The sequence below is a fragment of the Loxodonta africana genome, chromosome 7, assembly GCF_030014295.1.
Source record: "Loxodonta africana isolate mLoxAfr1 chromosome 7, mLoxAfr1.hap2, whole genome shotgun sequence".
Lineage (NCBI taxonomy): Eukaryota > Metazoa > Chordata > Mammalia > Proboscidea > Elephantidae > Loxodonta > Loxodonta africana.
The window spans coordinates 9,565,405-9,584,260 of NC_087348.1; the positions used below are offsets into that span (position 1 = coordinate 9,565,405).

The 18,856-nt window shown below is 43.0% G+C and overlaps 1 protein-coding gene across 2 annotated transcripts in view; it reads right to left on the reverse strand.

Moving 5' to 3' along the window:
- LOC100662613 (solute carrier family 22 member 20) overlaps window positions 1–18,856 on the reverse strand; it is a 43,665-nt gene that overhangs the window by 11,545 nt on the left and 13,264 nt on the right. For both annotated transcript variants that reach the window (XM_064287813.1, XM_003419594.3), the window contains 3 exons: window positions 8,483–8,697; window positions 6,062–6,170; window positions 5,684–5,887 (listed from right to left, as the gene is read on the reverse strand). In XM_064287813.1, coding sequence (XP_064143883.1) covers window positions 5,684–5,887; window positions 6,062–6,170; window positions 8,483–8,697 — 528 coding nt within the window. The remainder of the gene's footprint in view (window positions 1–5,683; window positions 5,888–6,061; window positions 6,171–8,482; window positions 8,698–18,856) is intronic.

The following is an 18,856-nucleotide window of genomic DNA, read 5'->3' on the forward strand; positions in this document are numbered from 1 at the left end:
GTCGCTATGAGTCGGACTCTATGGCACTGGGTTTGGTTTGGTTTCGGTGATTATCCTATGTGTTGTAAATCTTAACCTCTATGATGTTAATGGGGCAGGACTCAGTTTACAGGATTAGGTTGTACCTTGAGTCAATCTCTTTTAAGATACAAAAGAGAATGGAGCAGAGAGGAGAGGGACCTCATGCCACCAAGAACAGGAGCAGAGCATGCCCTTTAGTCTCGGGGTCCCTGCGCTGAGAAGCTCCTAGACTAGGGAAAGATTGATGACAAGGACCTTCCCTCAGGGCTGACAGAGAGGGAAAGCCCTCCCCTGGAGCTGGTTCCCTGAATTCAGACTTCTAGCCTCCTAAACTGTGAGACAATAAATTTCTTTTTGTTAAAGCCATCCACTTGTGGTATTTCTGTTACAGCAGCTCTGGATAATTAGACGGGCCGCCTGAGCCAGCTATGTAATTGGTCCTCATCATGGGCAGAAGGGCTGTAAGAAGCCCTAGCCGGTCAAGGCCTTCACTTTGGCCTTGGTGGAGAGCAGGTGGCAACCCCCTGGTGGGAAGAACTCTGAGGAAAATAGCCAGTTGGAGCCTCAGAACCTTCTCCAGGCCAGGCTGCCTCTCTTCTGGGTATTTCCATCATCTTGGCAAGTTTTAGGAAACACTGCATTTTCTTAGCTCCCATTCCTCAATTTTGAGCCTAAAGAGGGGGGCTGCCCAGCAGCTGGGAAAATGCCTAATTGAGTTCTTATAATTTTTGTTTTTTCAGTGTGTGTCTTTTCCCCTCGATTACCAAAGAAAATCTGCCCAACATGCATAATTTGGAGATAATTTTGAAAATATAAAAGAAAAAAATAACTCATACTTTGAAGCAACCGCAGTCACCATTTTAATATATTTCCCTCTTTAAAGTTGAATTTATTTCTTGACATAAATAAGAAAATATCATGTGTAGGTTTAATAGACTGCTTAAAACCAAAACCAAACCCATTGCCATTGAGTTGATTCTGACTCATAGAGACCCTTAGGACAGAGTAGAGCTATCCCATAGGGTTTCCAAGGAGCAGCTGGTAGATTCAAACTGCATAGTTTCAAAATATTGATTAATTATACCACAAAGTATTTATTAATTATAAAGGGGGAAAAAAGAGTAACTTCACATGGAGAAGCCTGGCAGATATCACCTTAATCAAGTGATCAAAGGGGACATTGCCAGTCATGGGAAAAATCAAAGTCAGGCACCACTTGATAGAGCTCCATGAGAAGAACACTGTGCTCTTGTGTAGTTTGCCTGCCAAAGATACAGAACCCATTACATCAGAAAACCCAAACCGAGGGAAGCTCTACAAAATAACCGGTCCGTAATCTTCAAAACTGTCAAGATCAATACGTCAGACACAAAAGGACAAACATTACACGATCCCACTTATTTGTGAAATATTTAGAATAGGCAAATGCATAGAGACAAAGGTAGATAAGGGTGTGGAATGGAGTTATTCTTAAGGGGCACTGGGTTTCCCTTTGGGGTGATAAAAAAGTTTTGGAAATAGTGGCGATGGTTTTACAACATGGGGAATGTAATTAATGGCACTGAATTAAAAAACGGTGAAAGTGGCAAATTTTATTTTACATATATTTCACCACAATGGAAAAACCACAAACCCTGTCAAGGTCATTGTGTAAGCAATGAGTTAACTTGCAGCTGGTCTGTGGTAGCTTTATGCTCACCTCCAAAGATACCTGGAGCCAGGACACTGACCTGCAGCCAAGACAAGGAGGAAACGTACTAGCCATTAATTGAAAACTGCTCCTAAAGTCGGAATCTCTAGGTGCCCTCCAGCAGCCTGTCTGCATCGTTTATTGAAAATGTCCAGATTCATGGTCTGCACCTGCTTTACCTGGCCACACAGGCTGGCTTTGGCTATGTGGCCAATGCGATATAAAATATCCCTTGGTAAACCGGCGCCCTGGCTTCCCTCAGATGAGGTATCTCACACGCACTTTGGTGGCTTGTGATACACAGATGGAGGACGTCCTGGGAAAATAAGAGAGGACCCTGGAGGTGTACCTGGGCACCCTTAGTCTCCCTGATGTTTGCCTGGATTTTCTTCCTCCTGTTCTATAGCATCCTTTGTCTTTCGAAAGACTTTGTAAGCATACCTTGTCCGGTCTTGTTAGTCCTTTCAATTAGAAAACCAGGTGCCGTGGAGTCAATTCTGACTCATGGCGACCACATGCGTTACAGAGCAGAACTGCACTCCATGGGGTTTTCAAAGCCGTGACTCTCCTGAAGCAAATCACCAGACCTTTATTCCAAGGTGGTGGATCTGTTCAGCTAGCAGTCGAGCACTTGACCGTTTGTGCCACACAGGGATGAACGAGAAAACCCAGTGTACTTGTTGCGGTCATGAAAGTTGAAAACAGCCTGAGGTCCTAGCCCAGCTGGAAGGAGACATGACAGCTAAATGCCATTTGAGATTCTGAACTGGGTCCTCTTGCTTAATAGGATGCTGTTGGGGATATTGGCAAAACTGGAACAGGGTTTGAGGACGAAATGGTAGGGTTATAGGTGGAATTTTGTCCCCAAAAAATACGTGTTGTGGGTTTTGTATTTTTTGATAATTCCATTTGGGAATAGGGGTTTCTTTGATATGTTAATGAGGCAGTATTAGTGTAGGGCGTGTCTTAGTCAATCTCTTTGGAGATATAAAAGAACAGAGTAAGCAAACAAGCAAGCCCAAACAAAGGGGTCTTAAGATACGCGCTGTGTTCGCCAAGGACCTTCCCCTAGAGCAGCCAGAGAGAGAAAGCCTTCCTCTAGAGCCGGCCACACTAAATTCGGACTTACAGCCTCCTAAACTATAAGAAAGTAAATTTCTGCTTGTTAAAGCCACCTACTTATGGTATTTCTATTACAGCAGCACTGGATAACTAAGATGGGTAGTCACGAATCAATATTAATTTTCTGTTTTTGATAGTTGTATTGTGGCTGCAACAATGGGCTGAAGCATAACAACGATTGTGGCCATGGCACAGGACCGGGCAGTGTTTCGTTCTGTTGTACATGGGGTCGCTATGAGTAGGAACCGACTCGATGGCACCTGACAACAACAACATTGTGGTTATATCTATGGAATACAGTTCTACTCTGACACACAAGGGCTTGCCATGAGCTGGAATCGACTCAGCAGCAATTGGTTTTTATTGTGGTTCTGTAGGAAAATGTCCTTGTTTGGAGGAAACACATATTAAAGTACTTGGAGGTGATATCAACAACTTTCTCTCAAATGATTCAGAAAAAGATTCTTCGTCTTGTACTCACATTTCTGTAACTTTGAGAGTGTTCCAAATTACATATATATATGGAAAGAGGTATGTATATGTGCAGTCTTTGGGTGGAACAAATGATTAATGCACTTGGCAGCTAACCGAAAGGTTGGAAGTTCAAGTCCACCCAGAGGCACCTCGGAAGAAATGCCTGGCCATCTCCTTCCATAAAATTGACCATAGAAAAGCCATGGAGCACAGTTCTGCTCTGACACACATGAGGTCACCATGAGTTGGAATCAACTTGATGGCAACTGTTTTGTTTTTTATGTGTATGTTATCTATACACACAATTAAAAAAATAAACAGTTAAAGCAATACAAAATATGAGACAATTTTGCAACGTTTTTTGTGCTCCCTTAGGTTTCCAGTTGTGGGCGTGAGCTAGTTCAGCTGTAAACTTGCACAAACTCATCCTAACCCTCTGCGAGGACTGAACTCCTGACAGGACCAGCTAGATCAGGCCTAACCAGCAAGCAAATTGTGGGAAAGAATGGTTTGTTATCAACTACTGAAAAAATTATAATTATTTTTAGTAAATAATCTCCAAAATTTAATTGGTTCATATCCAATAACGACATAGTGTAGTTTTATAATAAATTATTCCTGGCAGGGTCAAAGGAAGCCATGTTATCAAAAACTAGAATTGCCTTTGACATTACTGGGATTTTTCTATAGCAAGGGTAAACAACACTGGATTTTAAAAGTGCCCAGGCTAGAGTCAACTCTGCTATTCTCTTCTCCAATCATTTTTCCATGTGTGTGGGTCCCTCAGGAGTCCCAGGGTAGCACAAATAGTTAAGTGCTCAACTATTAAGCAAAAGGTTGGCGGTTCGAATCCACCCAGAGGCACCTCTGGAGAACATCCTGGTGATCTGCTTCCGAAAGGTCGTAGCCTTGAAAACCCTATGGAGCAGTTCTACTCTACACACACAGGGTCGTCATGATTTGTAACTGACTCGATGGCAACTGGTTTGGTTTTGGCTTTAGAGTTCCTCAGGCAATAGCCAACAGCTCAGAGCACCTGCAAACCAGGCTTTTGACTGGCTTATAGGTAAATGTTTATCTAGCGTCTGGGATACTTGGAACCATACCTGTGGGATGAGTCGAAGTCAAACAGGTTGAGCATTCCAGACGCAGCGTACAGCCTGGCCGGTGGTCAAGTTGACTGTGGTGAGGGACAGGGAGTGGTGGGCAGGGGCCGGATCATGGCGGCCTTGTAAGATTTTGGATTTTATCCTCAATGCAACAGGCAGCCATTGAAGGGTTCTGAGGAGGGGAGTGACCTGATCCTGCTAACATTATAAGCCTATCACACTAGGTACTGTGTAGAGGATACAGTGGAGAGGGACAGAGGAGGTTATCTCATCCAGGCAAGAGATGACATGACGGTGGCTTGGAATAGGATGGTGGCCATGGGGTGGAGAGAGGTAGACAGGTTCAAAATATATTTTGGAGGCAGAATTGACAGGACTTGCCAAAGTATATGCCCTTGACCTGTGCGCAGCCCAAGCTTTGTCCGTGGCTTGGGTTAGAAATGGGAGGTTTATGGGGGATTTTTAAGGGTGCAAATGCAGTTCCACCTATACAGGTCTAGGGCTATAGATAGTTCCAGTTTTGGGATATTGGTCCATATTACCTTCCCCATCCCTGCCCTGCAAAACCAAGAGCCTTCACTGAGCTCATCTTAGCCCAATGCTCTTGACTGCTAAAGGGAATGCTGCAAGAGGTAGCTGAATCAACACCCTCCTTTATTTCAGAAACATTGTTGAGGACATTGCTTTCACCTTATCAGCAATCTCTGTAAGAAGACCCACAGAGAAATTTCTTCTGTGCTAATTGCTAGGAAAAGCTTCGCTTTCCCTAAGGAACTGGTATTCTTTTTCCTCTCTGACATAAGAAAAAAGTCTTTCACGGGAACTCTCTTCCTGGTGCCAGGAACCTCAGAGGTAAATTTGAAGCCCTACTATGGCAAGCACGTGGCCTGTGTTGCTCAAAATTTCAAGCCCCTCCCTCACCCCGGCCATCAGCCCCTCTTTTCTCTGCCAGGCGGCACTTCCAACTCACATTTCTACTTTTCCTGGTCTATGGTCCTATCTCAATGCCACCATTCCTTACTGGGTCTGTTCCTGTTGAAGCTACTACACCTTTTGCGGATGCAGGTGGGGTAGACTTTGTGTCCCTCCACCCCAGCTCTCACAGGGCCATCTCGAAGCTCCAGTGAAGACACTGGAGATGAAGAGCAGCAGCAGGGGAGGTACTTTGTGCCCCTCAGTTGTTCCACATCAACCAACAGTCTGTTTGGCCACAGGGAGTTCTCCCCATGAGGGCCACTCCACCCCATGGTGCCCAGAGGCCCCTCACCTCCTCTCCGTTGCCTCAATGGTCTCCACCAGGGGCAAGTTGCGGGTCTCAGTCAGGAAGGACACAGCCAGCCCAGCCAGGATGGAAGTGGCCCCGAAGCCCACGGATGGCAGGAAGGTGCTGAACTCCCCGAGCGTGGTGACCAAGGGTGCCACCAGGCCCCCGACGCGGGCATTGACTGAGGCAAAGCCCATCCCCATCTGCCTGTTGGAGGACCACAGACAGGTCAGTGGCCACGGCCTGGACCTCATAGTGGCCTGGGAGCTCCAGGCCCCGGAGTGTCAGAGCACAGAGAAGAAAGGGGAGGGTGTCCTGCTTTGGTAAGCCCAGCAGGTCTCGACTTGGGCAGACATTCGCCTACCTTCCCCACACACCCACCTGATTTCCGTGGGGTACAGCTCGCCCGTAAACAGGTATGTGCAGATGAAGGAGCTGGCCAGGCAGCCTTTGCCCAGTGCCGCCTGGGCTGTGCGCAGGGTCTGCATGTCTAGAGAGGGCAGGGGAGGCAGAGAAGTGGGAGCAGGGGGACTCAGAATCCAGAGGGGAAACCACGATTTCCACCACTTCATGTCCCTACCTGGGACCCGATGGCCCCAAACTGCCCTTCTCCGCCGTGGGCCTCCCTCCTCTCATGTTTCCATCTGTCACCAAGTCCTTCTGGGTGGTAAGACAAGCTCTGGAGTCAAAGCCCAATACCCATTGCCATTGGGTCGATTCTGACTCATAGCGACCCTATAAGACAGAGTAGAACAGCCACGTAGGGTTTGCAAGGAGCGGCTGGTAGATTTGAGCGGCTGGCCTTTGGGTTAGCAGTCGAGCTCTTAACCACTGTGCCACCAGGGCTCTGAAAAGTGCTTAGCACGCATAAAAAATTTGCTGTTATCATTATTAATGTGCTTGTCATGTTATTATTTACAAATAGCAAAACCATATTTAAAAATAGCAAAAGCAAAATTCACATGTCCAACATCAAGGCAATATTGAAGAAATTATGGTATGTCCTCTAGGTTTGGTTGCAGCCCAGCCGCACACTGGAATCTGGTGGGGATATTTTATAAAACACCCATACCTAGACCCTACCCCATATTCATTACATCAAAGTCTCTTGGGTATGGGCTAGAGGTTTGGAATTTTCTTAGAGGTCCCCAGGAGATTCTAATGTGCAGCCAGAATTGAGAAACACCACTCTAGATGAAATATTACAGTCATAAAAAATTAGGTTCATGAAACTTTTCTATTAACATGGAAAAGAATATTTATGATATACCATACCATATCATACCAGTTGCCATCAAGCCAGCTCTGACTCACGGCAACCCCATGTGTGTCAGAGTACAGCTGTGCTCCATAGGGTTTTCAATGGATAATTTTTGGGAAGTAGATTGCCGGGGCTTTCTTCTGAGGTGTCTCTGCACAAACTTGTATGTCCAACCTTTTGGTTAGCAGCCAAGAGCATTAACCATCTGCATCAGCCAGGGACTCCCATTTATATTGTATAATATATAGTAAAAAAGATACAAAATTATACAATTATAAATATATGTGTATCTGTATGTATATGGAGCCCTGGTGGCACAGTGGTTAAGAACTCAGCTGCTAACCAAGAGGTTGGCAGTTTGAATCCACCAGCCATTCCTTGGAAACTCTATGGGGCAGTTCTACTCTGTTCTATAGGGTCGCTATGAGTTGTAATCAACTCGATGGCAACAGGTTTGGTTTTTGGTATATATGTATATATATGTATGTGTGTGATTATATATGATGTATTTGATTTGACTCAATGGCAACTAACAACTATATATATAAAACAACTATGTACATAAGTGTATATATACAGAAACCCTGATGGTGAAGTGGTTAAGTGTTATAGCTGCTAACTAAAAGGTTGGCAGTTTGAATCCACCAGGTGCTCTTTGGAAACTCTATGGGGCAGTTCTACTCTGTCTTATAGGGTCACTATGAGTCAGAACCAACTCAATGGTGTCTAACAAAAACAATAACATACATATATATATACCTCAATAAATCTACAAATAGGAATAAAGACTGGAATAAAATATGTCAAAATAGCAATAATAACACTGATAATAATAAATACCAAGAACGATAAATGTATTCATTTTACATGTGAGGAATGGACACGCAGAGATGTTGGGCAACCTGCCCGAGGCCATGATGGCAAAGCTGGAGTCACACCTGGGCAGGAGTGGTTTAGCTCATACTCCAGAACACCGATTCTCAACCGTGGCTGCTCATTCCCTGGGATTTTTTAAAACTGAGGCTTGGGTCCCACCACTTGAGATTCCTATTGCCTTGGCCTGGAGTGTGGCCTGGGCACTGGGAGTTATCCAGGTCCCCAGGTGATGATAATTACAGCCAGGTTGTAAGCTACCAGGGCGAGTCTGCTGAGATTCAAACCCCAACCTCCAACCCCTGGAGATGCCACCTGCTCAGGCTTCTAAAGTACACAGACACATGAACCTGCACTTTTGCTCCAGTTGTTTTATATGAATTAGACTAGCCTCCCAACAAGACTGTAAATTCCCCAAGCACAAAGATAAATTTTGTGAGCACAAACACTCACGGACTTTGTAAATCCTCCCCTACTAAGCACTAGGCACTAAGTGCTTAATAACAACTCTATGAATGGACGGCTGCTCTCTTTCCAGATTCAGAAGAACACCCATCAGCCTCGTGTCTTCGTATTTGTTGCCCACCACACCCTAGAGGCTCCCATTTCTCCCGGGAGCCCTGCCTCCTCATGTTTGCTGGCAGTAAGGGCACCAGCAGAAAGCTTACCTTCCGGCACAAACATGTTGGCGATCACCATGGAGCCAGCCAGGATGAGGAAGGAGGCCACTGTGACCCGGCGGCCCACATAAATCATGGTGGTGGTGGCCACCAGCATGGCCGGGATGTCGATGACCCCAAACAGGACCTGTACCAGATAGACGCTGAGCCCAAACTTCTGCAGGTCCATGGCCAGGCCGTAGTAAGCCATGGAGTTGGAGAACCTGGGAGAGGTGGCAGAATGGTCCCGTTGCACCCGACAGGTTGGTGCTCTGGGCCCAGGGAGGAGACACAGGGATGAATGACACAGGACTCCTTTAAAACCCCCTGACTGTGAAAAACACTCCCTTCCAGTCTCTGAATTCTCTGACTCTGGTGCCTGGAGGCCTCCCTCCTCATTTCTTTCTGGGCTCGCACTCCCCTGAGTCTGTTCCCTGGACCCTCGAGCATGTGCTGATTGTTTCTGTCAGCACCACTTCAGCTTCCCGTCTTCAGAGGCTGATCTGAGCGTTAGACCTAAGAGGCAGAGGAAAAAAACCACAGCCTCGAACAAGACGAAGCCTCCAGATAGCCCTCATGGTGTTCCCCAATGTTTACTGAGAAAACTGTACCTTAGGACAGCTGCTTCGGCCAAGGGGTTTATGGGTGAACAGGCCAAAAAGGCGTGAAGTCCACACACCTGAGCCTGCTACAGAAAATTAAGGGGTCCCTAAGGAAAAGAGACTGGGACTGGCCTTCATGCACCCTTGTGGGTCAGCCAGGTTTTCTTTCTGTGTAGACCACATGCTAGCAAACACCCAGAACCATATGGGGGCTCTCTTTCAGCATCTACCCCCAAACCACCTTATTGAGGAACTCCAATCACCCCCCACCACCTGCTCCCAGCTATGAAGGTTGGTGGAGATGAAGAGAAAGGGAAGAAACCTCTGGAAAAGTGACACAGTAATTCCCACCGGCCTTAGCCTGGTCCTAGGTGGAGATGAGAGGCAAGGCCCCAAGAAATTATTTTTAACACTCTGAAAAAAATAAAAATAAAAAACACGGGTAAAACATATTGTGTCCCTCAATATTTCAGGGAAGGTGGTTTATATGGCACTCTTTTGATCTGGAGTTGTTATGCTTGAAAGTAGTCATTTGACCTTGGAAAGATCAATTAATTCTACTTCATTCATCTCATTACTTTGCCTGGACGTCATTGTCTTTGAAGGACCACCCTGTTGATTGATGCCCTTCTCACCCTGCCTCTGTCTGCCACTGACCGTTCCCTTTTGACTCTTCCCTTCTTGGCAGTTCCTCTGTCTCAGCCTCCCTGGCACTGTCCATCCCCTCCTCTGTGTTGGTATTTCTGTTTTCTTCCTCCTTTCTTCTCTCAGATGTAGATGTTCTTTCCTTCGTAAGTCCATTTACTCATTCTCATTCCTTTGCTCGTTCACACATGTAAATGCTCCACTAGGTCCTGGGCACACTGCGGTGAACTCACGGACAAGTTCCCTGCCCTCACAGGGCTTTCAGTCTAGTGTGGGGACAGGAACTCTTGAGGGAAACCATGTAGGAACATCCCATAGTCAAAAAAACTTTATCTCGTGTTAAAAACTCAAAAAAATCATCCCTTGTGTTTTCTTCCACCACCTATCTGTCAGTTTGTTGTCCTACGGTGGCTTGCAGGTAGCTATGATGCTGGAAGCTATGTCGCCGGTATTTCAAATACCAGCAGGGTCACCCATGGTAGACAGGTTCAGTGAAACTTCCAGACTAAGAAAGGCTAGGAAGCAAAGTCTGAAGATCTAATTCCAGAAATCAGCCAATGAAAACCCTATGGATCACAACAGAATATTATCTGATACAGATGAGCCCCTAGACTGGACCAAAAAAACCCGAAAAAACAAACCCATTGCCGTCAAGTCGATTCCGACTCATAGCGACCCTATGGGACAGAGTGGAACTGCTCTGGGTTTCCAAGGAGCGGCTGGTGGATTTGAACTGCCAATCTTCTGGTTAGCGGTGGAGTTCTTAACTACTGTGCCACCAGGGTTCCCTTAGATTGGAAGGTGCTCAGAACACAGAGTGGCTGCTACAATGGCCTCAAGCACACCAACGATGATTGTGAAGATGGCGCAGGACTGGGCAATGTTTTGTTCTGTTGCACATGGGATCACTATGAGTTGGGACAACTCGATGGCAACTACCAACAAAAATATTTCCCTGCCTGAATCAGTGTCTTCTGAATGAACACTGTGGCTCCCTTTCTTTTAAAAACTCCCAAGCCTCTAGTCTTTCCCAACAATCTGGCATGTCTCTGGCAGGATGCTGACCACGGTGGGCCTGAGGACAGCAGAGAGGGGCTCAGGAGGAGAATCAAGCACTCACACGGTGAAGCCCTTGATGTCTACCCTTCATGTCCCCTTGTCTGGCGAGGAGTTCACAGCCACGTCCTGAACTGCGTGAATTTCAGAAAGGAACCTGTTATTTCAGGATGCGATCATGGACAGCCTCTCCAGCAGCCATGTTACCTCTTCCCACCTCTTAAAAAAGGGAAAAAAATTTCCTTTTTACAGTGTGCCCTATTTTCAGCTCCAAGTGAGACTGACTTTGCCAAGTGTCAGAATGGGAAAGACCCCATATCCCTGCTCAGTTATGTTAAAACACTATAGTTCCTGAGCTATACAATAGAAAAATACATAAAACATATCACATGTCAAGAGATAATCCAAAATGACTCTTCTCCTGATGGCTCCTGGGACAGCCACATCCTAAATCATCTAAGAGGAAACCTAGAAAAATCGCAATGAGCCACATAGGAGCTGTGACACCAGCCAGAAGACAAGGCTCCCAAATAAAGACACAATCCTTACTTGCCTCCCTCACAAACACCACAAATAATCTTCTGTCTCAGGATCCTTGACTTAATCACATCTGCAAAGTCCCTTTTGGCCTGTAAGGTACCATATTCACAAGGTCTGGGATTAGAATATGGACATCTTCGGGTGCCCAGGAAAAAAGCCTGGTGGTCTCCTTGCAAACTATCACAGCCATTGGAAACCCTATGGAGCACATTTCTACCCTGACACACATGGGGTTGCCGTGAGTCGGAAACAATTCCTTGGCAACTGGTTGTTTTTTTTGGCTTTTGGTGTACACATACTGTTATAGATTCAATTGTGTTCCGCAAAAAATACATGGTGTTAGCCTCCTGCCTTAGCGGCCTAAGGTGGGTGACACCTACCAATCTGTAGAGGTACTTGCATTGGGGGCCTAAGGTACAGCTGCAGAGCCCACCCACCAAGGTACTTTAGGAATAGAGACACACCTACCTCACTGACACTTGGGGGAAGCCTGTCAGCATCCTGCAACCCCTGGAGTGTGAACCTCAGCTGCTACTAGAACCTGGTGCACACAACTATCACCACTACTTCTCAAGGTGGATAGGTGATAGGGTGCAACACACACTTGATGACCCAAAATCAGATTCTACTCAAGAATAGTGAATGGACTCAGGCATATATATCTGGTAACAGCCCAAACCAGCTGGTAATAGGTCATAAGTAAGTCAAGGGCTACAACAATCAAGACAGCACTATCTAGTAGCCCATCCATGTATATTGAAAGAAAACAAAACAAGATAAGACTCAGTGAGCAAATGTAGAATAAATCACTACAATATCTTAGTGATGGCTTAGAGATAGCAGTCGATATCAAACCACATAAAGAAGCAGACCATGACTGCTTCTATAACCCCCAAACAAAAGAATCAAAATCTTTCCCAAATGAAGATACAATCCTGGAATTATCAGATACAGAATATAAAAAACTAATTTACAGAATGCTTCAAGACATCAGGGATGCCTTCAGAAATGAAATAAGGCAAACTGCAGAAAAAGCCAAGGAACACACTGATAAAACAGTTGAAGAACTCAAAAAGATTATTCAAGAACATAGTGGAAAAATTAATAAGTTGCAAGAATCCATAGAGAGACAGCATGCTGAAATCCAAAAGATTAACAATAAAATTATAGAATTAGACAATGCAATAGGAAGTCAGAGGAGCAGACTCGAGCGATTAGAATGCAGAGTGGGAAATCTGGAGGACCAGGGAATTAACATCAACATAGCTGAAAAAAAATCAGATAAAAGAATAAAAAAAATGAAGAAACCCTAAGAATCATGTGGGACTCTATCAAGAAGGATAACTTGTGTGTGATTGGAGTCCCAGAACAGGGAGGGAGGACAGAAAACACAGAGAGAATAGTTGAAGATCTGCTGACAGAAAACTTCCCTGACATCATGAAAGACAAAACGATATCTATCCAAGATGCTCATCGAACCCCATTTAAGACTGATACAAAAAGAAAAACACCAAGACATATTATCATCAAACTTGCCAAAACCAAAGATAAAGAGAAAATTTTAAAAGCAGCCAGGGATAAAAGAAAGGTCTCCTACAAGGGAGAATCAATAAGAATAAGTTCAGACTACTCAGCAGAAACCATGCAGGCAAGAAGGCAATGGGATGACATATACAGAGCACTGAAGGAGAAAAACTGCCAACCAAGGATCATATATCCAGCAAAACTCTCTCTGAAATATGAAGGTGAAATTAAGATATTTACAGATAAACACAAGCTTAGATAATTTGCAAAAACCAAACCAAAGCTACAAGAAATACTAAAGGAAATTGTTTGGTCAGAAAACCAATAATATCAGATACCAGCACAACACAAGGTCACAGAACAGAACATCCTGATATCAACTCAAATAGGGAAATCACAAAAACAAATTAAGATTAGTTAAAAAAAAAAAAAATGCTCAAAACAGGGAATCATTGAAGTCAATATGTAAAAGATCACAATAATCAAAAAGAGGGACTAAATACAGGTGGCATAGAACTGCCATATGGAGAGGGATACAAGGTGATAAAGGACAATACAAGCTAGGTTTTTACTTAGAAAAATAGGGGTAAATATTAAGGTAACCACAAAGAGGTATAACAACTCCATAACTCAAAATAAAAACCAAGAAAGACGTAACGACTCAGCAAACAAAAAGTCAAATACTATGAAAATGAGGAACACACAATTTACAAAGAAAAACGTCTCAGCTCAAAAAAGTAAGTGGAAAATTGAAATTGTCAACAACACACATAAAAAGGCATCAAAATGACAACACTAAACACATACTTATCTATAATTACGCTGAACGTAAACGGACTAAATGCACCAATAAAGAGACAGAGAGTCTCAGACTGGATAAAGAAACATGATCCGTCTATATGCTGCCTACAAGAGACACACCTTAAACTTAGAGACACATATAAACTAAAACTCAAAGGATGGAAAAAAATATATCAAGCAAACAATAAGCAAAAAAGAAGAGGAGTAGCAATATTAATTTCTGACAAAATAGACTTTAAACTTAAATCCACCACAAAGGATAAAGAAGGACACTACATAGTGATAAAAGGGACAATTGACCAGGAAAATATAACCATATTAAATATTTATGCACCCAATGACAGGGCTGCAAGATACATAAATCAAATTTTAACAGAACTGAAAAGTGAGATAGACACCTCCACAATTATAGTAGGAGACTTCAACACACCACTTTCGGAGAAGGACAGGACATCCAGTAAGAAGCTCAATAGAGACATGGAAGACCTAATTACAATAATCAACCAACTTGACCTCATTGACTTGTACAGAACTCTCCACCCAACTGCTGCAAAGTATACTTTTTTTCTAGTGCACATGGAACATTCTCTAGAATAGACCACATATTAGGTCATAAAACAAACTTTTGCAGAATCCAAAACATCGAAATATTACAAAGCATCTTCTCAGACCACAAGGCCATAAAAGTGGAAATCAATAACAGAAAAATTAGGGAAAAGAAATCAAATACTTGGAAACTGAACAATACCCTCCTGAAAAAAGACTGGGTTATAGAAGACATTAAGGAAGGAATAAGGAAATTCATAGAATGCAACGAGAATGAAAATACTTCCTATCAAAACCTCTGGGACACAGCAAAAGCAGTGCTCAGAGGCCAATTTATATCGATAAATGCACACATACAAAAAGAAGAAACAGCCAAAATCAGAGAACTGTCCCTACAACTTGAACAAATAGAAAGTGAGCAACAAAAGATTCCATCAAACACCAGAAGAAAACAAATAATAAAAATTAGAGCTGAACTAAATGAATTAGAGAACAGAAAAACAATTGAAAGAATTAAAAAAGCCAAAAGCTGGTTCTTCGAAAAAATTAACAAAATTGATAAACGATTGGCCAGACTGACTAAAGAAATACAGGAAAGGAAACAAACAACCCGAATAAGAAACGAGATGGGCCACATCACAACAGACCCAACTGAAATTAAAAGAATCATATCAGATTATTACAAAAAATTGTACTCTAACAAATTTGCAAACCTAGAAGAAATGGATGAATTCTTGGAAAAACACTACCTACCTAAACTAACACAATCAGAAGTAGAACAACTAAATAGACCCATAACAAAAAAAGAGATTGAAACGGTAATCAAAAAACTCCCAACAAAAAAAAGCCCTGGCCCGGATGGCTTTACTGCAGAGTTCTACCAAACTTTCAGAGAAGAGTTAACACCGCTACTACTAAAGGTATTTCAAAGCATAGAAAATGACGGAATACTACCTAACTCATTCTATAAAGCCACCATTTCCCTGATACCAAAACCAGGTAAAGACATCACAAAAAAAGAAAATTACAGACCTATATCCCTCATGAACATAGATGTAAAAATCCTAAACAAAATTCTCGCCAATAGAATTCAACAACATATCAAAAAATTAATCCACCATGACCAAGTGGGATTTATAGCAGGTATGCAAGGCTGGTTTAATATTAGAAAAACCATTAATGTAATCCACCATATAAATAAAACAAAAGACAAAAACCACATGATCTTATCAATTGATGCAGAAAAGGCATTTGACAAAGTCCAACACCCATTCATGATAAAAACTCTCACCAAAATAGGAATTGAAGGAAAATTCCTCAACATAATAAAGGGCATTTATACAAAGCCAACAGCCAACATCACTCTAAACGGAGAGAGCCTGAAAGCATTTCCCTTGAGAACGGGAACCAGACAAGGATGCCCTTTACCACCGCTCTTATTCAACATTGTGCCAGAGGTCCTAGCCAGAGCAATTAGGCTAGACAAAGAAATAAAGGGCATCCGGACTGGCAAGGAGGAAGTAAAATTATCTCTATTTGCAGATGACATGATCTTATATACAGAAAATCCTAAGGAATCCTCCAGAAAACTACTGAAACTAATAGAAGAGTTTGGCAGAGTCTCAGGTTATAAGATAAACATACAAAAATCACTTGGATTCCTCTACATCAACAAAAAGAACATCGAAGAGGAAATAACCAAATCAATACCATTCACAGTAGCCACCAAGAAGATAAAATACTTAGGAATAAATCTTACCAAAGATGTAAAAGACCTATACAAAGAAAACTACAAAGTACTACTACAAGAAACTAAAAAGGACCTACTTAAGTGGAAAAACATACCTTGCTCATGGATAGGAAGACTTAACATAGTAAAAATGTCTATTCTACCAAAAGCCATCTATACATACAATGCACTTCCGATCCAAATTCCAATGTCATTTTTTAATGTGATGGAGAAACAAATCACCAACTTCATACGGAAGGGAGAGAAGCCTCGGATAAGCAAAGCATTACTGAAAAAGAAGAAAGTGGGAGGCCTCACTCTACCTGATTTCAGAACCTATTATACAGCCACAGTAGTCAGAACAGCCTGGTACTGGTACAACAACAGACACATAGACCAATGGAACAGAATTGAGAACTCAGATATAAATCCATCCACATATGAGTAGCTGATATTTGACAAAGGCCCAGTGTCAGCTAATTGGGGAAAAGATAGTCTTTTTAACAAATGGTGCTGGCATAACTTGATATCCATTTGCAAAAAAATGAAACAGGACCCATACCTCACACCATGCACAAAAACTAACTCCAAGTGGATCAAAGACCTAAACATAAAGACTAAAACGATAAAGATCATGGAAGAAAAAATAGGGACAACCTTAGGAGCCCTAATACAAGGCATAAACAGAATACAAAACATTAACCAAAAATGACGAAGAGAAACCAGATAACTGGGAGCTCCTAAAAATCAAACACTTATGCTCATCTAAAGACTTCACCAAAAGAGTAAAAAGACCACCTACAGACTGGGAAAGAATTTTCAGCTATGACATCTCCGACCAGCGCCTGAGCTCTAAAATCTATATGATTCTGTCAAAACTCAACCACAAAACGACAAACAACCCAATCAAGAAGTGGGCAAAGGATATGAACACGCACTTCACTAAAGAAGATATTCAGGCATCTAACAGATACATGAGAAAATGCTCTCGATCATTAGCCTTTAGTGAAATGCAAATTAAAACTACGATGAGATTCCATCTCACTCCAAGAAGGCTGGCATTAATCCAAAAAACACAAAATAATAAATGTTGGAGAGGCTGCGGAGAGATTGGAACTCTTATACACTGCTGGTGGGAATGTCAAACGGTGCAACCACTTTGGAAATCTATCTGGCGTTATCTTAAACAGTTAGAAATAGAACTACCATACAATCCAGAAATCCCACTCCTCGGAATATACCCTAGAGAAATAAGAGCCTTCACACAAACAGATATATGCACACCCATGTTTATTGCAGCTCTGTTTACAATAGCAAAAAGCTGGAAGCAACCAAGGTGTCCATCAACGCATGAATGGGTAAATAAATTGTGGTATATTCACACAATGGAATACTATGCATCGATAAAGAACAATGACGGATCTGTGAAACATTTCATAACATGGAGGAACCTGGAAGGCATTATGCTGAGCGAAATTAGTCAGAGGCAAAAGGACAAATACTGTATAAGACCACTATTATAAGATCTTGAGTAATAGTGTAAACTGAGAAGAACACATACTTTTGCGGTTATGAGGAGGGGAGGGAGGGAGGGTGGGAGAGGGTTTTTTACTGATTAATTAGTAGATAAGAACTGCTTTAGGTGAAGGGAAGGACAATACTCAATACATGGAAGGTCAGCTCAATTGGACTGGACCAAAAGCAAAGAAGTTTCCGGGATAAACTGAATGCTTCAAAGGTCAGCGGAGCAAGGGCTGGGGTTTGGGGACCATGGTTTAAGGGGACTTCTAAGTCAATTGGCAAAATAATTCTATTATGAAAACATTCTGCATCCCACTTTGAAATGTGGCATCTGGGGTCTTAAATGCTAACAAGTGGCCATCTAAGATGCATCAGTTGGTCTCAACCCACCTGGATCAAAGGAGAATGAAGAACACCAAGGTCGCATGATAACTAAGAGCCCAAGGGACAGAAAGGGCCACATGAACCAGAGACCTACATCATCCTGAGACCAGAAGAACTAGTTGGTGCCCGGCCACAACCGATGACTGCCCTGACAGGGAGCACAACAGAGAGCCCCTGAGGGAGCAGGAGATCAGTGGGATGCAGACCCCAAATTCTCACAAAAAGACCATACTTAATGGTCTGACTGACACTAGAGGAATCCCGGTGGTCATGGCTCCCAAACCTTCTGTTGGCCCAGGACAGGAACCATTCTCGAAGACAACTCATCAGACATGAAAGGGACTGGACAGTGGGTAGGAGAGAGATGCTGATGAAGAGTGAGCTATTTGTATCAGGTGGACACTTGAGACTGTGTTGGCACCTCCTGTCTGGAGGGGGAATGGGAGGATAGAGAGAGTTGGAAGCTGGCAAAATTGTCACGAGAGACTGGAAGGGCTGACTCATTAGGGGGAGAGCAAGTGGGAGTACGGAGTAAGGTGTATATAAACTGATATGTGACAGTTTGACTTGATTTGTAAACGTTCACTTGAAGCTCAATAAAAGTTAATAAAAAAAAAAAGATAAAATGAAATTTAAACCAAAGAAAGACACTTAGTAATGGACCACATCTACCATAGCCTCCACCAGACTGAGTCCAATACAGCTAGATGATGTCCTGCTACCACCACTGACTGCTATGATGGGAATCGCAATAGAGGGTCCCAGACAGAACTAGAGGAATGTAGAACAAAATTCTAACTCACAGAAAAAGATCAGACTTACTGGCCTGACAGGGACTGGAGAAACCTCGAGACTATGGCCTTCAGACACCCTTTAACTCAGTAATGAAGTTCACCCTTCAGCCAAAGATTACAAAAGCCCATTGCTGTCAAGTCAATTCTGACTCATAGAGACCCTATAGGACAGGGTAGAACTGACCCATAGAGTTGCAAGCCAAAGATTAGTCAGGCCCATAAAAAAGAAAAAAAAAAGGAG